Source organism: Ursus americanus, chromosome 13 (assembly GCF_024610735.1).
Source record: "Ursus americanus isolate L20-20 chromosome 13, mUrsAme1.1.p, whole genome shotgun sequence".
Taxonomy (NCBI): domain Eukaryota; kingdom Metazoa; phylum Chordata; class Mammalia; order Carnivora; family Ursidae; genus Ursus; species Ursus americanus.
This window is the reverse complement of record NC_142139.1, coordinates 39,190,974-39,215,982: the sequence shown is the minus strand read 5'-3', so window position 1 is coordinate 39,215,982 and position 25,009 is coordinate 39,190,974. Positions and strand designations below refer to the sequence as shown.

At 31.6% G+C, this 25,009-nt stretch overlaps 1 protein-coding gene across 4 annotated transcripts in view; it reads left to right on the top strand.

Annotated features, from left to right (window-relative positions):
- LRBA (LPS responsive beige-like anchor protein) overlaps positions 1 to 25,009 on the top strand; it is a 791,030-nt gene that overhangs the window by 396,940 nt on the left and 369,081 nt on the right. For all 4 annotated transcript variants that reach the window (XM_087866503.1, XM_045798851.2, XM_045798849.2 and 1 more), the window contains one exon: positions 24,219 to 24,385. In XM_087866503.1, the coding sequence (XP_087722629.1) occupies positions 24,219 to 24,385 (167 nt within the window). The remainder of the gene's footprint in view (positions 1 to 24,218; positions 24,386 to 25,009) is intronic.

The following is a 25,009-nucleotide window of genomic DNA, read 5'->3' as shown; positions in this document are numbered from 1 at the left end:
TAATTCCTTCAGGTGTAAGTTTATATTGTTTATTTGAGCTTTTTTTAGTTTTTGAGGTAGGCCTGTATCGCTACTTAATGCCCTTTTAGAGCTGCTTTCCTGTGTCCTAAGGATTTTGGACTTTGTATATTCATTTTTATTTGTCTCCATGAATTTTTTTATTTCTTTGTTGACCCATTTATTGTTTAGTAGCATATTGTTTAGCATATATGTGTTCATGTTTTTTTCTAATTCTTTCCTGTGATTGATTTCTCGTTTCGTACTGTTGTGGTTGGAAAAGATGCATGGTATCATTTCAGTCTTACTAAATGTATCGAGGCTCGTTTTGTGATCTTTGCTGGAGAATATTCCATGTGCACTTGAAAAGAAAGTGTATTCTGTTACTTTTGAATGGAATGTTTATGTATGTGTCTCTTCTGTCCATCTGCTTTAATATGTCCTTCAAAGACACTGTTTCCTTATTGATTTTCTACCTGGATGATCTATCCATTGATGTAAGTAGAGTGTTAAAGTGCCCTATTGTTGTGTTACCATCAATTTCTCCCTTATGTCAGGTAATATTTGCTTTATGTATTTAGGTGCTCTAATATTGGGTGCATAGATACTTTCAATTATATTCTCTTGTTGGATTGATCCTTTTATCATTATGTAATGCTCTTCTTCAGTGTTGTTATAGTGTTTGTTTTAAAGTCTATTTTATCTGATATAATTATTGCAAAGACAAAGTTTGAAAAATAATTTCTTTGACTCCTTTACTTGTATGATTTTCTCTCTCTCTCTCTTTTTTTTTTTTTTTTTGGTGATTTTATGAGCTTCTGAGATGCTCTTCGTAGGAAAAATTGTGAGGAATGTTTCCTCTTGGAAATAGGACCGCAAAATGCAACATGCCAGTTTTTTTCTCTATCCATATAGCAAATAATGCTCCTTATAGACAGTGACTAAGAAATCATTGTTCATGGTTCTTTATAGTATTGACTAGCATCACATCAACAAAATTTTATGATTTTATTATGTAGAACTGTGGTATTAATTGTATGTTTTTTTCTTTGATGACTTTTCTATGCCATAATTTTTCTATGTATTTTCCTCTGTTTTCTGTAGAATGTAGTATATGGTAAAGGACCCATCTTCCACTTATTAAGCAGGAATGTTTTTTGATTTTGCTGTTTTATAGTTTGGTAATGTTCTTTGAGGCTTTTTGCATATGGTATTTTCTCTTTTATACATGTCTTCACCAGAATTGTTATCATAAGGATTTTTTTTTGGCAGTAAATATTTTGCTATATTCAAGAACTTTTTTTATTCCTTTTGTCTTGCCCATTACTGTAAAATTTAGTTCTCAGATGGCAGTTATGGTATTTTCTAAAGAGGGAATGTAACTTGTCTGGGAAACAAACTGAGGGCTTCAGAGGGGAGGGGGATCTGGGAATGGGACAGGCTGGTCATGGGTATTAAGGAGGGCACGCATTGCATGGTGCACTGGGTGTTGTACGCAAGTAATGAATCATGGAACTTTACATTAAAAACTAGGGATGTACTGTATGGTGACTAACATAATATAATAAAAAATATTATAAAATTGGAAACAAAAAATAGGGAATGTAACATACAAACATTACTTCTAAAGAGGAACTTGTGAAGTTTTACCTTATACTAGACTTTGATTAGAAGAATGTTCGATGGGACTTTAGACTTTAGCATTTTTTAAACTGAAACAGTTGTGATCATATTTCCGTTTATTCCTGTAATATAATCCTCAGCATGTTAGTGTATCTGGACTGTCTTAAGAACTTCAGAGTTCATAGCCATTGTTCTTACGGGATTACTTACAAGGTCTGACACTTACTGTGTTCCCAAGCCTTGAGGATGGGAATAATAATAATAACTATTATTTATTGCATGTTTATTATGTGTCAAGCACTGTTCTGAGCATTTTTCGTACAATAATTCATTTAATCCTCACAATAACCTGTGATCTAGTAAGCATTATTTATTATCCCCATTTTGTACATGAAAAAGATAAAAGCATTGTTAATAAGTTGCCCCGTGATTTCAACTGTAAGCTCTAAGTTTTGCTCTTTTAACTACTAGCAGTTTGACTCTCCTTGAGTCGTACAAAATAAGTTGAATGAAAAATTATTTCTCTTTCTTAATGAGAAAAAATAGACTAGATAAAGTATCATTGTAGAATGATGGACTTTATTAATGAGTACGTTTCTAAACTTTTTTTAACACGAATGGGTAAACTTTGGCATTAGTTGAGAAGAGACTGGTGATACGGAGCCATTTTAAAGACTACTTATACTATCACATCTGTTCCTGTACTTGTTACATTGCACAAATAATTTTTACTTTGGCTCATTGATGTCCCCAATACTATTACTCCTAGTAGAGTTTAATAGTACAAGTTATGTAGAACGTGTTTAAAAGCAGTTTTTACAAATGCTGAACATATATGAGGTACCTTTATAGTTACTAATTCTTCCATATTCTCTTGAAAATAGTGAATCTTACTAAACTTGACATTTTGCTTTGACCTACCAGCGAATGATGTTTTTAGTGCAGTTCTTGAAGTTGTATTATGACTGAAAATTTCACTTCTTTGATTTTACTTTCTATTTTGGTATGTTTGCTGTGCTATAAATGAAAGCCATGATTTAACCGCAAACAGGCCTCTTTGTGGATATAAATATATATTATCACTGACCGCTAGTTAGTGAGATAAGGCAGTTGCCTTTTCATTGGGAATTATACTGAAATATTCAACTTTTTCTTTTTCCTTATGGCTTTTATTTTACAACTTGAAGTTATTTGTGAGATAATTCTTTGAAATTAGTGGTCAGTCTGTGGTCATGAAGGCCCTTTTTGGGGGAGTATTTAGCTCTCAGTCTTGGAGATACAAGTGTAAACTTAGCCTTAGTAATAGCATATGTTAGCCAAGTGAGCTGACATTGAATTAAGCAGAGTCTTAAAAATGTAGCTCTAATAAACAAGGGCCTCTTTTTCTTCTAATTAATGAGTATACATCTTCCCCTCACATTATTGGTACATGAAGATAGATTACCATAGAAAAGAAAATACTCATTCTTCTTTGCCTTGTTTAGGGTCAGAGTAATGTAAGTAATATATAAAGATTAGCTCTAATTGTCTGAAAAAGAAAGAAGTAGGAAATTGGGTAGATCGTTTTGACTTGTATTTACTACCTGTTATTAAAAGCTGGGCTAGACTAGCTTTTTCCGTGAATGGGGAATGTTCTTAATGTGTGTCTTCATAATTTTAAAACAAACTTTCTTTTTTAACTCTGTTTTTGAGGATTGTTTCCCCTCATTTCTTAGTCCAAATTTATTATCTTCAGCTTCATCATTTGTATGTCAACCTGTGACTTCTCTTCTGATTGCCAGACCCATATATAGAACTATCTACTCTTTACCTCCACTTGAAATTTCTTATAAACATCCCCATTTTTCTTGGAGAATTTCCAAAACTGAAATTCTTCCCAGGCATCTGCTCTTCTTTTTTTTTACCCATCTAAGTAAATATCAGCTCCATGTACTTACTTTGTCACTTGAGTCACCCATCACCCATTTTTTCTTACCCCAACATTTCATATCTATCATCAAATTGTATATATTTTACCTCTCAATGTATGTTATCAGTACTTTTGTTTCTGAGGTATCACATCTGTAGTCCAAAACACCTGAAGTAGTAATCTCTTATCTGGTCTTTTTTTATGCCACCAATGTTTCCTTCATTTTCTACAGAATAGCCAGAGTAGTCATTCTGAAACATTAGAATGTTTATGCTGATCATCCATAAAACCATCCATTGCCTTCCCGTTGCACTTATGAGTAAACCTGTTATCCTTCATCTGATCCACAAGAGTGTATAATCTGTCCCTTATGTATCGTTCCCACATCATATCAGTATTGTATCATTTTGACTTTACTCTGTAATCACAGAACCCTTTCATTCATCCTCACTTCTTTTTTTCCTTTTTCTTTTTAGATTTTGTTTGTTTAGAGAGAGAGAGAGAGTGAGAGTGGGGAAAGGTGGAGAGGGAGAGGGAGAGAGAGAATCTCAAAGCAGACTCTGTGTTGAGCACAGAGCTCCACGTGGGGCCCGATCTCACAATCGTGAGATCGTGACCTGAGCTGAAACCAAGAGTCAGATGCTTAAATGACTGAGCCACCCAGGTACCCTTATTCATCCTGAGTTCTACTCATCTTTCAGATTTACCTTAAATGTCACTTTTACACAAAAGCCTTCTTTACTGTCATCCTCTACCCGCACCAGCCATCTAATGTGAGTCTAAATTAGTTTTTGTTAGTTTGTCACAGTATATACTACCTGTTCGCACTTATATATTTACTTGCATGATTATTTGTTTCTTACTGTTCTGTGTGCTTCCTGAAGGTACATTATCTATATATATACATACATAGTACCTGGCAGATTGCCTTATACATAGTAGGTGCTCAGTAAATAGTTACTCGATAAATGAATGCTCATTATAATGTACATATTTCGGTTCTTTTCCTTTTTTCTTGTTAAAAGTGGGAATTCTAGTTTCTGTGGAAACATAAAGGACTAAATTCAGTGAGAAAGGCCAGTGCAGAAATATGTTCTACCTATTACCAGCAAAAGTGACAGGTTATAATAATATCTCAAATCACTGTGATTGGCGGCTTTTTTTTTTTTTTGAAGATTTTATTTATTTATTTGACAGAGAGAGAGACAGCCAGCGAGAGAGGGAACACAAGCAGGGGGAATGGGAGAGGAAGAAGCAGGCTCCCAGCGGAGGGGCCTGATGCAGGGCTCAATCCCATAACACCAGGATCACGCCCTGAGCCGAAGGCAGGCGCTTAATGACTGAGCCACCCAGGCACCCCGATTGGTGGCTTTTAAATTACAGTTTTGAGTTCCTCAGTCCAAAAAGTGCTTATTGTGCTTGAAATGAGGTAATAGGCAATTTGAACTATAAAATACAGGTTAGCACACTTCATATTAAAAAATTGCAAGGAGCTATATTGGCTATATTCTTTGAGTTCTCTCTGGTGTTTAAGGGTAACCTAAATTTGACACTATGTTAACAGTATTTTGGCAGGAACATGGCCTTAGAAAACATGTTCAGATTCTAGGCTCCCCAATTTATTAATTGGAAAGTCTTGGGAAAATATCATTGAACCTCTCTGAGTCTTAATTTCTTTCTATAAAATGGATCTAATGAAACCTTAATAAAAAGTGTATTGTGGAGATTAAGATTTTATATTTTGGGCTTTTAATGTAATTTTATAATATAAATATTATTTTACATATAAATGTACTTGTATATTTATATAAACAAAAACTTAATATATATTATGTACATAAATATATATATTGTTTAAGATATTTTCTATAAATATAAATTTATATATATAAGGTATACAAATAATAAACTTAAATATATTTAAAATATTCTTCTAAGTATATATATTTCACATTTATTATATGTTTTTATATATATTATATGTAAATTTATATTTATATAAAATCTATACAAAACATACAATGTTTTATATTAAGACCATTTTATATAATTTTATGTGGGTTAAAATAGTATGTTCATCAGCTATTTGAATTTGGATTAGGTTGTGTTTCAAATAATCTTGGTTTTGTGTAGATTTTAATTTAAATTTAGAAATTCAAACTTTACAGAATTTTTTATACTAATTTCTGATACTGTACCTTTTTTTGAAGTTTTTTTTTCCTTTGTCTTATGAAATGCTGGTTTAGAATACAGATAGGAAATAAATTTCCTTGCAAGAACTATTATTCAAGTGATATTGTTGATGCTGTTTTTGAAAATGAGTTTCCTAGTATTATATTTTCTAAAATATGTTTTACTAAAATCTATTTAAGGATGAAAGAGTTGAAATAGTACTTGTGATATCATAGTTAATAGCATCTGATTAATAGTGTTCTTTTACTTGAACTCAAACTGTTAGAGATAACTATATAAACAAATTGAAACTTCAGGTAATTTACCAGTTCTATATGTTGGTACTATTTTCTTTGTATTTAAGAATGATTAATTAAGTCTTTTTGTTTAAGTCATGGAAACCATTTCAGCTGACTGTATAACATAACTGCAGACCATATATTTGTCTCATGATTTCTTCCATCAAAGCATGAAGAAGTGAATTATTGAAAAGATAAAAATAAATTTGTTTGCTTTCTGTCAGAGTTCATATCCACAGCCAACCTTGATAGAAGACCAGAATGATTTAGACAAGTTTGCTTTGGAGATTCATAACATATGCTTGCTGGACAGAATTGAGTTATCTCTGCTCTGGAGAGTAAGTTATTGTAGCAGGAGCTGACAGAGATGAAGATAACTGAGGGAAATTCAATTACCTTTTAGTGTTTTCTTTCTAATAGGATTCTTAATGTGAAAAAGATCCTTAGATGATGCGCCTCTGTTACTTGTGAGATCTGCCTTGATACCTGTTTCCAGAATACCATGAACTTTTCAGTTCCAGGCCTTCAATAAGTATGAAATAGACAGCTCACTGTTAAAGAGTAGTTTTGATTGAAACATCTTATTTTTACTTAATGTCATTGGTGATCTTTTTAATCATTGACTACTCTCTGTGGTTGTCTTTAACAAAATGTGTATTATTTTGTATGAGATTATTATTTAATATGTTGGGAGCTTTCTCCCCCCTCCCTCTTATTTGACCTTTTTGGAAGTATGTTGTAGCTTCTAATTATCATAGACTAAGTCTTGGCAACCTTGTTTAAATGCTGTTAGAATTTTCAGGCTTCCATTTTCACTTTGCTCTGTCATTCTGCCAACCTTTTTGCTTGAATGGTGTATTTACTTTCTCACCCCCTGCCACTTTCACTGTCTTGCAGCATGGCTTCTCTCCTTTTCATCTCCAGTCCTAGAACAAATAAATTAAAAATGTTCTCTTGCATATCATTAATGATCTAATTATGCTGTCCAGTGGCTGTTTTTCTGTTTTCGTCCCTCTTGATCTCTGTATCATTTGACATTGATGACCAACCTTTACATTTTGAAAATCTTTTTTTTCTGTTTGACTTTCTTACCTCTTGCTTGTCTGATCAGCTTTTTACTTCCTATGGTTCTTCTAGTTTCATTTTTTTCTCCATTTCTTATTCCTATTCCAAAAGTATAGGTCTTTTACAAGAATACCTCTTCATACTTTTAACTTTGTGCTCTTTTAGCAATCTCATGTAATGTTAGTATTCTCTAAAACCTCTATAGAGAAGACATTAAATATTCTTAAAATATTTTTGTAGGTAATTTAAAGTGAAAAAATGATGAGAAGGAGCATAATGAAAAGTCCTTTTCTAACTACCTCCTCATCCTTCTAGGAAACCATTGCTAGTTTCTTGTGAATCTTCTGAATTTCTTCATGTACATATATATAAATAGGAATATGTGTTCTTATCCCCTTTCCTTATACAAAGCTAACGTATCTGTAATGTTCTGTATTTTGTTTTTTAACTTAATATTATTTTGGGGAATCTTTTTCATTCCTATCAGCAACATATGTCTGTTTCCTAACAGTGTGTTATCAGATTTTTAGATTTCTGTCATTTTCATAAATTGTCCATAGTGGTTGATAGTTTTAATTTTTATTTCTTCCTGATGTTTTAACTTATGTTTCTGCTTTTTATGAATGAGGTTATTTTATAGCCATATGTCTTTCTGAGAACATACCCTTTGCCTGTTCTTTTGGATTGTTTTTCTTTTCTTACTAATTTGTAGAAGTTCTACATATATTAAGGAATCAACTCTCTCAGTTGCAAATATTTTTACCAATTTGTTGACTTATGAATGATGGATTTTTTTTGTTCTTGTAGAAGTTTTTAAAACAATGTTTCTGTTGTTGGATTTGTGAATGTTTTATGACTTCTAAATTTTTTGATTGGTAGTTGGAAATGATCTACCACGCATAGATTAAAAGGGAATTTCTATATGTTTCGTTAGTGTTTCTACAGTTTTGTTGTTTTACATTTAAATGTTTTATTTATTTGTAATTTATCTTAGGATAAACCATGATATGAATATAACTTATTTTATGTGACAACATAGTTTTCCCTATATCATCTACTACATAGTCTAAATTTTCTTCTCTGGTTTGAGATGCCACGGTTACTGTATATTAAATGCCTGTATATTTTTAGGCCACTTTCTTGATGTTTTATTTTTTCCCTCTTGTTCTGTCTGTGATTTCACGTATTGGTGTGAAACTTTTTAAGTTGTTGAGGCTTTATAGTGTGTCTTAATACTTGTAGGGCCATGCTCCTTCTTGCTCTCATTGACTTTAAAAATCTTTTTCAGAATTGCTGTGACTAATCTCTTTTATCTGATGTTAGATTCAAAACATTATTTTCATTTAATTCTCTTGGGCGTTTCAGGTATGCAGTGATGTCTTTTGCAGATATTGATGGTTTTTCCTTCTTATTTCCAACTTTTATTGCTTTTTCTTACATAATTGAATTGCCTTATTCAATTATTATTGATTAATAATAATAATTATTAGTTGCTAGTTTCTGTTTGCTGATATTTGTGTTTAAGCATCCTACTCTCTATTACTATGAATTAAGCTTTTTTTTGTTTTTATATTCTACATACAATTGAGAGCAACAGTGTAATGTTAAAAAAATAATAGTGGGCATCTTTTTCTAGTTCCTGATTTTAGTAGAAATGGTTCAGTGTTTTCCCAGTAATTATGATACAGTCTGAGCTCAAGTAGATATAGTATATCATTTTAATGAATTATTAGTTAAGTATTTTTGTTGATTCTTTCCGCCTTTTTAACAAAGAATTTTATTCAGTTTTATCATCCTTAAATGGAGCAGTAGAGTTGGTATTATGCCGGAAAATACATAAGGTATGTCAATATTATGCCAGTATGGTGTGCTCTTAAGTTTTTTCCTTTTTGTGCTGCCAGGTTGTGTTTGCTATTGTTTTATTTGTGATTTTTGCGTTCTGTTCATAAGGTAAATTGGGTTGTGTTTGTTTTTAACTTTCCAGTCAGTCTTAGATATTTGGCAGATTTTGGTATCAGTATTATACCTGCCTCATAGAAAGAATTAGAAATTTTGTGTGTTTTTATATGCTCAGGTTCAGTGCTTAGTAGAAGTGGAACTGTCTGCTTTTTAAACATTTGGTAGAATTCCCCTTTGGTGTAATTACTATACTGTAGACCTCAACTGCTGTTTTACATTTCCAAAAATTCACTGTATGTCTCTATCTAGGTATCTTCCTAATGTTCATTTTGTCTAAAACATACATATATTACTTTCTCTTCTAATTCTTTTATTAGTTTTATTAACAGTGGTACAATATTACAGAAGTTGTAAATGTGTTCTTTATTCTGGATGGTTATAGACCTCGGTGGAAAAAAATCTTGAGTTTCTGATACTGTTGAAGAAGGAACATTTGGGGGAATAAAAACTTGATGTCATACTCTCATTTTTCGGTTTTTAAACTTATGTCAAGTTTTCATTAATGCAGTATATAATATATCACTACATATGAATTCATTTTTTTCATGTAACCAACAATATTTCAATTTATTGCGTTACTGTTCTACAGCAAGCCATTTTCACAATATAGAATTAGTTCTATATATTAAGTCAATATTGAAATGCTAGTCTATAAAGATGCCTTTCCATTAAGTATTATCACTATGAAAGTAGTTTGCCACTATGATTGGTAAAATAAATCTGCTGCATATAATAATTTTCATGGATTGATGCCATTTTGACATTATGGTAGTCTAAGGCTTATCAATTTATTGGAGGTTATACTCTCACTTTTAGCAGTCATAAATAATATAAATTCATGGATTTTTTTTGTGCTGCTGCTTTAATTTTTGATTAATTGTGTTGTAGTTGTATAAGAGCTATAAGTATTTCTACATATCTATAATCCAGATAACCCCAAATCTATTTTTATTGGTTTGCTTAGATTATTATGAAAATAAAAAAAGAAAAGAGCGTCTTTTAATAGTAGAATTCAAGTACATCCCAAAAAGTTAAACAGAGAAACCCTGATTTACAAAAAAATTTCATTTAGATCAGTAGCTCTTTCTCTTTTTTTAAACGCAAAAAAATTTACACTGGAAAATACATGTGTCGATAAAGGGTGGTGGGCAAAGAACAGAAGAGACAATGTAATGAAAACAGTAGTGTAAATTTAAAAAAAGAACATTTTTCAGTATCTTTCCCCTTACCATGCCTCCTAAGATAATGACATATCTTTTTAGACTTTCTACTGTAAATGTACACTTTATATGTATTTTTTGTATATATATTTCACATATCATATATATTTAACCAGAAATGGAATTATAATATGTAAGGTGTTATTTTATGTCAATACTTCTTATCTTTTTATTTGGCTATGGACTTTTTTGAGAATCTGACCTTAAGAAACTCAAACAAATATAACCATAAAATTTTACATGTAATTTGGGGAGGTTTACAGATTCTGGCTTGAGAATGTCTTGATAAGAGTCCGTGTGATTTGCATACATCACTTATCTTATAGCAGTCATGTAATGGGAATAGAGGCTACCCTCTCACTGCTGTTTCTCTTTGATATAGATATCACATTTTAAAATTCTGGATTATGTTATCTTCTCAGATACCTTGTGATAATTATATCCATTAAAAATGTTTTGAAATTATTTGTGTCTACTGAGGGAAACAAACATTAGGCATTGACCCTTTTATAATAGGCTCTGTTTCTTATTTTAGTTTCAATACCTAGTATAGGCTTGGAACATGGGAAGCATTCAATAGAGAATTGCTAAATGAATGAAAGTGTCAGCTGCTACATGACAGAATATAAGATTCATGAAGATTTTCATATTCATCTAGCAAAATTTGGGGATTCAGTCTTTTCCTGTGAGATCCTAGATTATTTTAGATTAATAAAATGTTCTGTTCTTATTTTAGTAGAAGAATAACGAAAAGTAGTTATTGTGTTCTTTTGTATTGCTTATTAGATTTCCACTGGTTTTTTCCTTCGGTTTTATTGAGGTATGGTTGTCAAATAAATATTGTATGCATTTAAGGTGCATAAGAGTGATGTTTTTATATATGTATACACTGTGAAATGATTACTAAAGTCAAGTAAATTAACATATACATCACCTCACATAGTTACCATTTTGTGTGTGTGTGGTGAGAACACTTAAGATTTCAAGTTTGCAAACTACATTCTTGTTAGTGATAGTCACCATGCTGTACATTGAATATCAAGAACTTACTCATTTCATAACTTAAACTTTATATTCTTTCATTAATGTCTTTCCTTTTCCCCCACCCCCCTAGCCTTTGGTTACCATCATTCTACTCCCTTATTGTGGGCTCTACTTTTGTTTTTAGATTCCACATATACATGAACTCATGCAGTATTTGTCATTGTGTGTCTGGTTTATTTCAGTTAAGATAATGTCCTTCAGGTTCGTCCTTGTTGTCGTAAATGACAGGATTTACTTTTTTTTAAGGCTGAATAATATTCAATTGTATGTATATGTGTGTGTATGTTTATATATGTGTATATGTATATATGTGTGTGTGTGTACACACACACACACAATTTTGTTTATCCATCTGCCAATGGATACTGAGAATGTTTCTAATATCTTGGCTATTGTAAATAATGCTGCAATGAAATGAGGGTGCAGATATATTTTAGAGATAGTAATTTATTTCTTTTGGATATAAAGAAGTAGGATAACTGGATCATAAGGTAGTTCTATTTTTAATTTTTTGAGGACTCTCCATACTGTTTTCCATGGTGGCGAATCAGTTTACATTTCACTAACAGTGCACAAGGGTTCCCTTTTCTTCACATCCTCCCCAACACTTGATATCTCTTGTCTTCTTGATGATAACCATTCTAAAAGGTATGAAGTGACATCTCATTGTAGTTTTGATCTGCATTTTCCTGTTGATTAGTGATGGTGAGTGAGCATCTAATCATGCACATGTTGGCCACTTATATATGTTCTTTGGAAGACTGATTATGTATTTAGATTCTTTGCTCATTTGTAAAAATCAGGTTATTTTTCTGCTATTGAGTTATATGAGTTCCCTATATATTTTGGATATTAACACCCCTTATTGGGTATTTGGTTTGCAAATATTTTCTCCCATTCTGTAGGTTGCCTTTTCATTTTGTTTATTGTTTGCTTTGTAGAAAGTTTTTAGGTGATATGGTCCCACTTGTTTGTTTTTGCTTGTGTTGCCTGTGCTTTTGGTGTTAAATGTGAAAAACTATTGCCAGGATCAGTGTCAAAGAGCTTCTCCCCTGTTTTCTTCAAGGAGTTTTTATGCTTTCAGGTCTAATGTTTAGATAATTCATTTTGAGTTCTTATGTATGGTGTCAGATAAGGGTACAATTTCATTGTTTTGCATGTGGATGTTCAGTTTGCCAATGTTTTTGTTACTAGCATTTAATGATGTATAATGTCATAGAATTTAAATCTCTGTGGTAATTATTTTCTGAACTTACGGTATGGTGGTTGTTATATATGTACTACAATACTTAAGTTTTCCAAGGGTTAAGACTTGCTTTTTGATTTGATAAATAAAAAACCCTCTAAATATCCTACGATCAACTTTTTCTTTTGCTGAAGAGGTTTTTAGTTTTTAGCTTTTATTTTATGAGACCTAGGGTATTAATTTAAAATATTTAATTACATGTAAATTGTAAAACTATTACTATAATCTGCAGTGTATGATAGAAAACACAGATTTGGGATTTGTCAGAACTAGGATTCAGTTCTGGTTCAGCCACTAATTAACTATGTAGCATATTGGACCAAATATTTAAATTCTTTGTAATATGGGGGTCCTTAAAGGTCATTAAGTATAACTCCAAATCTGGGGCTTATAATTTTTTTGGTCCAGCCCTAAAGATGGGTAATAAATAGCAGTATTAGTTATTAGAGTTTCACCTATGTAATAATCTTGAAATTTTCCTTCATTCACTTAATTACAAATAAATTTACAGTTGATCCTTGAACAACATGGGTTTGGACTATGTGGGTCCACTTAAACCCACCTTTGGTTTTTAGGGGTTGAGTTGTTTGAGTTCTTTATGTTTTAGATATTAACCCTTTATTGGACATATCATTTGCAAATATATTCTCTCGTTGAGTAGGTTGCCTTTTTGTTTTTTGATACTTTCCTTCTCAGTGCAAAGGCTTCTTATTTTGGTATAGTCCCAATTATTTATTTTTGCTTTTGTTGACCTTGCCTGAGGAGACAGATCCAAAAAATAGTAAGACTCATGTCCAAGAGTTTACTGCATATGTTTTATTTTACGAGTTTTATGGTTTCAGGTCTCATGTGTAGGACTTTAATGTGTCTTGAGTTTTTCTTTATGGTGTAAGAAAGTGATCCAGTTTCATTCTTTTGCATGTAGTTGTGCAGTTTTCCTAAAACCCAACTATTGAAGAAACTGTTTTTTCCATTGTATATTCTTGCCTCCATCATAGATGAATTGACCATATATAAACATGGGTTCATTTCTGGTCTCTCTGTTTTATTTCATTGATTTGTGTTTCTGTATTTGTGTCATTGCCATAGTATTTTGATTGGTATAGCTTTGCAGAATAGTTTGAAATCTGGGATTGTGATATATCCAGCTGTGCTCCTCTTTTTCTCAACATTTCTCGGGTTATTCAGGGTCTTTTTTTACTTGTATACAAATCTATGTCTGTTCTAGTTCTGTGAAAAATGCTATTAGTATTTTGATAAGGATGCATTGAATCCGTAAATTGCTTTGGATAGTATGTGCATTTTAACCATATTAATACTTCCAATCCATGAGCATGGTATATCTTTCCATTTATTTGTGTCACTTTTCATTTACTTTTTAAGAAGATTTTTGAAACTAAACCTTAAATACATGTTCTTTCTGTTTATTTTGTTCTTTTATATTCACTTGATATATTTGTTTCCATGTGCATGTAAAATAGGTAGAGTACAAAATAAGTCTGGGCTGTTTAATAATTGGTTGAATTACAACCTTTTTTTAACACTTTTGTCTAGTTTTTTATCTTGTATTCCCATTATTTAATTGAATTCTCCATTTGTCTTTCATTTAGTAGTTGAAATACTGTGATACTGTTTTTTCTATTATTTATTTATTTATGAGTGAGAGAGAGAGCACAAGCAGGGGTGGAGGGGCATAGAGAGAGGGAGAAAGAGAATCTTAAGCACATTCTATGCTCAGTGCAGAGCTCAACATGAGGCTCGATCTCGTGACCCTAAGGTCATGACCTCAGCTGAAATCAAGAGTCGGACACTTAACCAACTGAGCTACCCAGGAGCCCCTGTTTTTCCTAACTTTTAAAGTAAACCTATAATTATGAGGCAATGCAAAGTATTTTTTAATTCAAACTCCTATTTATGCTTTCCTATTTGTCATCTTTCTTCTTTTAACTTTATCCTTTTTTTTTTTTTTTTTGCTTTTATTTGGCCCTCTCATCTTAAAGTGTGAGATTGATGGTCAAAGTTAAAGATAACTTTTTTGAATGTAGGAATGATATTCTTTCCTGTCATGATTCTGCATTAGTAGTGATTAATGCACCCCATTGTCTAGCCACATTTCTTTCTTGATGTATCCTTTGCATGATTAGTTTTGTCATTTTGTTAAGGGATGTCTGATTAATATATCTTGAGGTATCATAGCTTAATAGCAAAGCATTAGAATGATATTTCTCATCTCAGATATGGTTTTTATATGCATTATGGTTTTGGGCATCTTTCTAAAGCTCTTTATATATATTTCTTCAGTAAGTCAGGCATAGGGAAATGGTGATCTTGATAACTATATTTTTTAATTGTAGCTTTTGTATTATTTTCTTTGCTTGAGATAAAAATTTTGATGAATAATCGTGGAAGTGATAAAATACAAGCATAATTAACTAAGGAGGATTATAATCCTTGTAAATGTCCAAATCACTATATTGTAGCAACTAGCCGATGAGACCATGTGATTATTATGGTTCATTAATGTAGCTCTGACTTTCAGTGAGATGACCTAGTGCCTTAATCTTGGCTCTGTCATTTACTAGCTATGTGAACTAAGGCACAATTGCTTCATCGTAAAATCAGAATAGTAATGGGCCTACCAATAGTAATTTTGTGATGAGTAGATGGGATTTGATAAATGTAAAGTGCGTATTACTGTAAGTTCATATTAAGTGTTCAACAGCATAGCTAGTGTTGTCAGTATCAAAGGCAGAGCATTTTTCTCTTCTAAGTAATCTCTGGGAATATCCAAGGAATGCTTACGTGTCCCACAGTTCATCTGGAACTCTCACCTCTGCCATAAGGCTTTTATCCAGGCTACTGCTCTAGTTAGAGTCCTGAAGGTTACCTCTTATTATCATACAAGTGGCTCTTCTAGGAATTAGCTGCTGTTTCCTTATCCTTTTGCTCAATGTATGCACATAGACTTTTCCTTTTCTCATTTATAGGCTTAACAGTGACAGGAGGATATCAGTGCAGAAAAGGAAAATAAAACTCATTAATAGATACCATATCTCCTAGAATTCACAAGCCATACTCCTGCCTAGGATGTTTTCTCTTGACCCTTTCTTGATCTGTCTCTCTAGCCTTGTCCCTTTGCCATCTTGCAAGGGGCTGATTCAACTCTTCCACAGAGAGTTATTTATTGGGGTGCCTGGGTGGCTCAGTTGGTTGAGCATCAGACTCTTGGTTTTGGCTCAGGTCATGATTTCTCTGGTCATAAGATCTAGCCCCATGTTGGGTTCTACGCTAGGTGGGCAGTGTGCCTGAGATTCTCTCTCCTCCCTCTGCCTTTCTCTGCCCTCGCTTGCCCACTTTATCTCTCTCAAATAAATAAATCTTTTAAAAAATAAATATAAAAGTATTTATTTGAGCTTGTTCTCTGTTTTCATTGCCTCTTTATTTTGCTGTATTTTATATTTTCTATTGTAAGTCCTTCCGTCTTGGTGAACAGATACTGAGCCTTTCATTTCTCTGTAAAACTCCCTCAGATAAATAGTTCTTTCTTGTTCCTCCCAAATATACTGTTTATATACCTCTCTTAGCAGTTTCTCATATTGTAATTATTTTTAATCCCTTGTTTCTCAGCTACAATGAGATGCTGAAAGAAGGGGGCTCTTTGCTGTGTAATTTGTTCACTTCATGACTAAGCCTATAATAAATGTTAGGTGTTACTTACTGTATGCCTGGCAAGTTGTAATTGTTTCATGTCTATTCTTATTTGATCCTTCCCCAAAACATATCATGTTATATCCTTTTTTATGAGGAGACTGAGGGCCAGGGGTTTAAATAATAACTTGCCTAAGCATGAATGTGTCAGAGCCAGCATTTAAATTCAAGTTGTCTGTCTCTAGAATCTATGTTCTAAAACACGGTGTTAATTATGTTTTTTACAAGAATGAATCTTTTTTTTGTCTTTTTGTTTTTTTTCATGTTTGTTCTTAAAATACTTTAACGTGAAATTTAAATGTAAGGCTTACCTATTTGTAGTAGTGTATTTAATCATATTAGCCTAATACAAGCAAGAGACCCTGGTTTTGTATGCTTAAAAAAATCTGATTAGGTAATTACGTTGAGTTAAAAGATGATAGAATTTGCTTAACGTCATCTGGCTCTTGTGCAGATTAGCAAAAAGATGTTGAAACTTAATTTTTCTCCATGTGTGTATGTATTTGTGTATAATTATATAATTTTTTTGCAATGATATATTTCTGTCTATTATGATTTTTTAAAAACATAATTACTTGAGTTTAACCCTATCTATTTAAATTCCATGTTAATTTTATTGATCACAGGTAATAACCACACTTTATTTACTTACTGGTATATGATATATGCAGGCATTACATGAAATTAGTTTATCTATTTGGAAGGTGTTATTTACCCAATAATTTTGTGATTTTTTTATTGTGAATAACTCTAATGAAGTAATGAAATAAAATAATTGAATGCAAATAATACTATGTGTGGGTTTGACACTCAAGTGGAAACTGTAGCCCTCTTAGTGTTGACTTGCTTTTACAAATGTCATGTGAAAGCATTTTTAAACAAGTTTTTTATTATCAGAAGTCTAAAGTAAAAAATTAAAACGTGTATTAATCTCCAAATTATTTTAAAATATTGTTTGAAGACTGCAGTTTGTAGAGATAAGAACCCAACACATTTTATTCAGTCCATTAAAACAATAAGAAATCGTGGAGATTCTTTGATAAGTGTTCTGCCTGTTTTAACCTTGAATGCTATTATGGGTGGGGGGATGATGCTATATCTGTTTCATTGGCTTAGGCTTTTTCATGCTGAGAGAAATCAATACTTTGAGGCATTGGATGACAGAGGAATCACTTCAGAACTAAAGGTGGCTGTCACACATTGTCATTGGTTGACTTTTGTTTGCTGTTGAGGTTTTTAAGCTTTCATTTTTCTAAGTCTTTTTCAGGATGATATATATATATATTTTTTTTTTTTTTAACTATTAGACTTTAAATCTGAGTTAAGGGATCAAGTACAAAGACCTCCAAAAGTCAAATATTGAAAAGCTTCTTTACTTGTCCCTTATGTGATTTTCCTTTTACATGGTTTCCAATGAGCTAAATAATTGATAGTGTAAGAAATTTTGAGGCAAATTGGGAATTAAGGTAATACACTTAAAGGTGTTTACCAGAATGTATGTTTAGTTAACTAAAAATATTATACCCTATGTGTAGCCATGAGAAAGAAGAAGAGAGAACTGGATCTCCTGACATGGAATGATTTATAGTTTGATTCCATTTATATAGAACTATATCTTATTAATAGTGATTACCCCTGTAGAAAAAACTAGCCAGCCAGGGAGGAGGTAGAAGGGAGAACTTTCTTTTTATTTCATATGTCATTACTTTTTTATTTTTAGAAACAAGTATATGTTTCTTTAAAAAAAAAGTTTAAAATACAAAACTTATAAAACCAATACACTTCAATTGCTTGAGGCTTATATAATATTTTTAAGATTTTAGCCTTGAACTTTTTAACTGGGATTTATTTGTATTTCACAATAATATGCAGACTTAATGAAAATTTGCTTTATAATCTGTTTCTCATAGAACATACTGAAACTTAACTCTAGAAACAGTGTGCATTTAACGTTATTAGTTTACTTCCTTGATACTGAAAGTGCTTCTGAGAAGCCTTTTATGTGTGTCTATCCAGTCATAACCCCTTTTTGCCCCATTAAGCTAAATATTGTTCTGATTTTATGGAATGACTTATTTGCTTTTGTTTTTCCATTCAATACTTAAGTATGTTTCTTTTAGTATTATAATTTCTTTAGCCAGTTTTTGAACTTTGTATAAATGGTATCATTAAGTATGTGTTTTGATCTGGCATTATTATATCAACATTATTTTTGTGAAATTTGTTCAATTTGTTACATTTTCCTATTTCATCTTCAGTGCTGTCTGCCATACTATTACATGAATAGATGATAGTTTTTCATAATCTCTCTACTGTTGATAGGTAATTAGGTTGTTTCTAGTTTTTAACTATTATGAATAGTGTGGTTTTGACAATTTACAAGGCTTTTCATGTACATGCTTATGCATTTCTGTAGGGTAGACTTACTTGACTGTAAAGTTATTTATCTTTTCAATTTTAATAGATAGTGCCATAGTGTCTTGCAAAGGTGTGTATCACTCCCAATATCAGAGCATAACTGTTCCCATACTCCAAGTTGTCATAAAAAAAATTGATCAGTGCTTTTTATTTTAGTATTCTACTAGTTGTGTAGTGGTAACCTCATTGTATTCTTATTTGGATTTTATTTGCAAATGAAGCTGTATATCTTTTCTCCTGCTTGTTATATGTATTTTTTTTAAGGTTTTTTTTTTTTTTTTTTGCAGTACCTGTTTGTCTCTTACCCAGTTTCTTATTGATAATCTGTTTTTTCTTTATTGATTTATGGAGGATATTTACATATTTGGTATATGAGCAGATTTTTTTGATATGAACATTTTAACTACTTTCTTCCTTGTCAGTACCTTGCCTATTCGCTTTTTATAAACGTCTTAAATAAACTTTATTATAGTATATGAATAATAAAACACATCCCTTTTAGATACATAGTTCAATGAATTTTGACAGGTATATACACTTCTGTAACTGTCATAGTCAAGTTACAGAAAATTTCTGTCATCTTGGAGAATTCCCTTGTAATTCATTGTGGTCAGTTCGTCTTCACATATATATGTGCAACCCCTGACAACTACTCATCTGGTTTTTGTTATCGTAGATGGTTTTGCATACTGTACAACTTCATATAAGTGGAGTTATATAGTAGGTACTCTAATGTCTGGATTCCTTTGGTTACCATACAGTTTTTGATATTCATCCACATTGTGTGTATCACTCATTTGTTTCTTTTTATTACTGAGTACTATTACTTTATCCATTCATGTACAGGTGGATATTGGGTCATTTCCAGTGTTTGACTCTTAAAGCACTATGGGAACTTTTAGCAGTATAGTTTGTGAAAATATGTTCTTCATTTTGAGGAAATACATAGGAGTAGAATTGCTAGGTGCTGTTGTAAGTATTATTTTTAAACTTAAAAGAAACTGCCAAACTATTTTCTAAAGTAGTTGTAGATTTTACAGTCTAACCAGCTGGGTAGTAATGAGAGTTCTATTTGCTCCACATTCTTGCCAATATTTGATATTGTTTGTCTTTTACATTTTAGCCCTTCTACAGGGTATATAGTGATAGTTTATTGTGGTCTTTATATGAATTTCCCTGTTGATTAAGCATCTCCTCATGTACTTTTTAGTCATTTGTATGTCTTCTGTGAAGTGTCTGTTCAGATCCTTTGCCCATTATTTTAAATTGGTTTGTTTGCTTTATTAAATCATAAGAGTTCATACGTCTTGTAGGAAAATTGTTAGTTAAGATATATGTATGGTGAATATTTTGTCCCAATTTGTGGCTTATCTTTTCATTTTCTTTTTTTTTTTTATAATGATTTTTTATTATATTATGTTAGTCACCATACAGTACATCCCCAGTTTTCGATGTAAGGCTCGATGATTCATTAATCTTTTCATTTTCTAAGTGGTATCTTTTAAAGAGAAGATTTTATAAACTGTAGTATAATTTAATATATCAGTTTCTTTATGGTTGTGAATTTCTTTATGGTTCCTTTTATGTTTAAGAATTTCAGTGTAAGAATTTTCTCCCTACCCCCAGGGTCATAAGATTTTCTGCTGTGTTTTCTTCTAGAAGTATTACAGTTTTTATATCTAGATCTTTGGTTCATTTTGAATTAAATATTTTGTTTATGGTATGAAGGTTTTCTTTTTTTTTTCCCCTGTGAGTGGCCAGATGTTTTAGTACCAGTTGTCGAAAAGAAAACTGATGTAATTTGTGTAACTCACAACCCTGAGATCAAGACCTGAGTTGAGAACAAGAGTCAGATGCTTAACTGGCTGAGCCACGCAGGCACCCCAAGGCTGCTAAGTTTTTAATTAAGATTATGTTGACTCTATAAAATCAATTTGAAGAGTAGGTATTTTGACAATATGGAGTTTTAAAATCTGTAAACATTGTCTGTTTCTCCACTTATTTAGTTTTCTTTAATATCTGTTGGCAGTGTTTTATAAAAGCTTCATTGTATAGCTTTGTATATTTTTTAATTTATTTTATATTTTAATGCTATTGTAAATAGTATTTTCTAGTTGTTTATTGTCAGTATATAAACATACAATTAATTTTTAATATATTGACCTTGTATCCAAGAAACTTGTCAACTTACAAGTTTTAGTAGTTTTTCCAGAACCTTTGGGAGTATTATATACATGAACATATCTACAAATAAATACTGTGTTATTCCTTCTTTTCCAAACTGTCTTTTTATTTCTTTCTTTTTATCTCTTTTTTGAACTGGTTAGGATCCTGTTACAATATTGAATGGAAATCATGAGAGGACATACTTGTTTTATCCCCAATTATAATTGAATGATTTTCATAGATGTGCTTCCTGAGGTTTAAAAAGTCTCTATTACTAGTTTGTGGAGTGTCTTTTTTTTTTGTAAATAATGAAATGCTTCTGAGTGTTGTAAAATGCTTTAAAAAAAAAACTATTGAGGTTATAGGTTTTTCTCCTTTTTTAGTTATATGATGACTTATATTGATTGATATTCAAATATTAAATCAGCCTTGCATACCATGGATAAACTCTTCTTCATCATGATACATACTTTATTTTGTGTATAGCTGAATGCTAATGTTTTTTATGGATTTTGTGTTTATTTACACAAATTATATTAGTTTTTAGTTTTCTATTCCTGTAATGTAAATTGCATTATATTCCTTAGCTTCTATCATGTGAAAAGAGTTTAAGGTTTGTATTATTTTTTCCTTAAATATTTAATATTCTATAATATAACATGTAAAGCTGTACATTTTTAAATTTGTCTCATCCAATTGCCACAAATTTTTCTAATTTTCCTTGTGATTTTATCTTTGATCCATAAGTTATTTGGAGTTGAACTGCTTAATTTTCAATTATTTTGAAACTTTTTAGATATTGTTTTCACTCTATATATTCTGCTAAAGAATCAAGAGGACGTCTTGTATTTCTATCTTTCTCAATAACTTCCTCTTCTCTAGGAGTTTGTCTTTCAAATTTCTATCTTACCATCTTAATAGACATCTTTAAATTTGTTTCACATACGAAGGCTATAGGAGAAATAGATTTCCTAAGCCTTGAAAGTGTCTCAGGGATAGATATTTGGGGAATAGCATAAAATCTGAGGGTGTCTGGCATATAGGATGCATAGGCAGGCATATTGAAAGATAATATACCACATTGCTTAATTATAGAAGGGCACAGGTCTTAGCTAGTAAAATTTGGTACCAATTGTTCATTATTTTAGATAATCACATACTTTTTAAAGTGTAGGGTATACAAATGTATCTGTACAATGCCAAAATAAATTCTTCTTGAAGTAATTCTGGCACTGTTTGTAAGAGGGCAATTATAAGATTATTTCAAGAACTGAATTGTGAACTAATAATAATCTATTTTAGGGCAATGGTAAGAGTGATAAGTGGTAAGACGTAAATGAGTTTTGTTGAAATGGAATGGTGAGATATGAAGAGAGGGAAACTTGAGAAGTCACAAATGACAGAAGTATAATAGCATGTTTGGGATAAAGATGGTAATTACAGTTTTGTACATTTTGAATTTTAGGTGCTTATTGGATAATTGGAGGTTATCCTACGGATAGAAATATGGGCTCATGGTTCAGGGTAACAGGTGGGGCAGATATGAAAAATTTGAAAGGTATCTAAATTGATAATAGGAGATGATGTGGGAGTGAATGATATTGCCAAGGGACATTTGGCAGAGCCTTAAGGAAATGCCAGCATTTCATAATGAGGAATAATAAAGGAAAAAGTTTGACCATCAAGAAGGGAGTGGTGACAGGAGATTACCAGAGGAATCTGCTTCATTTTAAGTTCACTCTTCTGAGCTTTCATGCAAAGGACAAATAATAAAGTACGTAGAGATACAGCATCTGGAAGGAAAGACCAAATATGATATTGTTTTTATGTCTTCATTTACATTTAAAGAGCTGAAATAGTCACTTGAATTATAAATGGCCAGTATAAATTGTTTCTCTCTTCAGTTATCACTTTATCTGCAAGTAAGTGAATTTCTTTTAAGATGCAGGTTTGTCTTATATTTATTAGTTCTATGGTAAAAAATCTTAAATTTCTTTAGCAATAATCAAAGATACTTGAGTTGTTAGTTCCCAAGATGTCTGCTTCTTTTCTTTTTAGATTCAGATATTTTTGTTAAAATTCAAATATTTTTGTGGTCATTGTTGTGATGTCACCTAGTTTATGTGTTGCTTAAAATAGGAAAACAGAAAAGGTGATGTAAAGTAAAACTGAGTGAAAATATTAGACCTGGCCCTTGATTTTTTTGATAGGTGAGTAGGGTTTCTTGGGGTATCTCTACTCAACCTTCAACCACAAACACATACACATATTGCAAATATATACTCCACCAACAAGTAACATGCATTTGATCTTGAAGCAAATATTCTTCATCTCTTGTTCACTCTGAATGATATGTCATACACAGAATATATTATTGGTTTTTAATAAGAACATGTTCAAATTGCATTTTAAAGATATTTTTAAAAATAGATACAAGTTCATTATATCTTTACAAAACATTCTTGTTTGGTTTCCTTTTATCATGTTTTAAGGTCAGAATGTGACTCTAATGTTCCACAATGAGACAGAGATTGATAATCGGGAAAGAATAGCCCTTTAATGTGATTTATATCTATAGATTTTATGTCAGATATGAAAAGTTGCTGTTTAAATTGTAAAGGAGGATCCATTAAAGAACACTTTAAGCCATTTTACTATTTAGCTTACTTTGGACTCTTCTGTTTAGAATTATGCCTTTTCGAGCAAAGTTTAATGACTTACCAAATGTTTACAAAGTAATTTTGATACAGTTAAATTTGTGTAATATTAATAAAAGAAAAAATGGGCTATTCAGTAACTTTTTTTGCTATTTTTAGTACTGTTTAATATAAATGTATATATGGTGTTGGTGCAGTATAGAAGTCAGTAATTTTCTAGTTTTCATCAATAATTTTAATTTCCTCTTATCAGGTGAGGTTAGACAAAGCAGATTATGGATATGGTAGAGAATGTTGAAGGTATAAAAATTCGTCCTGCGTGCCTTTCCCTGAGCCAGTTTGTCAGTGTGGGTGTGATTATGATCCTTCTTGGTTTAGGACATTCTTCCTCTAAGTCACTTTGTGTGGACTGCTTTGTAGCCCCCTTCTTGCTACTTGTAATGTGGACCCCTGCACCTTCACATGATTGGCTTCTTCCAGTTATTTAGGTCTGCTTAAAAACCACTTTTGAGTGTGGGTCTTATGAATGACTTCAGAGAAATAAATTCTTGCGGAATTATTATACCGAGGTAGCAAATCACTAAATCTCAGTCAGTTCAGTTAATGAGGGATATAAAAATAATTTTAAAGTTTTGGTTCATTCAATTCCAGTTAGAGATTATTTCATGGTGTGTTGTAAGGTTTTCCCCCCATATTTTTGTAGTATTAATAGATGTTTCTTTTTTCCTATCCAAGTCACTGTGTGCCCAGTATTCAGCAGACAAACGAGAAGATGAGAAGATGTGTGATCATTTGATAAGAGCAGCTAAATATCGAGACCATGTGACAGCAACTCAACTAATCCAGAAAATTATCAACATTCTCACAGACAAGCATGGAGCCTGGGGAAATTCTACAGTGAGGTAAAGGGAAACCTTTAGGATTTGGCCACTGATTTTCTACAGAAGGCTTAGGTTTAGATAAAGAACTCTGGATATGATCAAGGCCATATCCTTGAACAGAGTAATTTAATTTTGTATTTTATCATCTACTATGAATGGGGGGTAGAAGAAAGGGGTAGGAGAAAATCAATATGGGTACAGTTAGGGATCTTTATAGATATTTTAGTTCCCTCAACTACTCAACTATTTCTAAAGGAATATTTGTTCATATACTTATTTTTTTTGAAGTTAACTTTTAAGGGAAATAGTTAATGTAAGCTATTTTATTTGCTACACTTACATCTGAATTTGCACAAATACAGTATTTTAAGAAACCATTCTCTATTTTACACTTTTGAGTTTTCAACACATAAATTTGAAAACATTACTATGTGTTCTTTTGAACTGCCTTGCAAATTGCAAGACTGATAATAAAAGTGGTTAAATGCCTTCTTTAAAATTTTATTCACTTTATCTTCCTCCTTTTTAGATTCTCAAAGTGAACATGCTTTTTTAAATTTTAATTTCTAGAAATAAATTACCTTCTAAAGGAACTTAGACAAATTACAAAATTTAGTTTTCTTGGAATATTTTATGCTACAAATC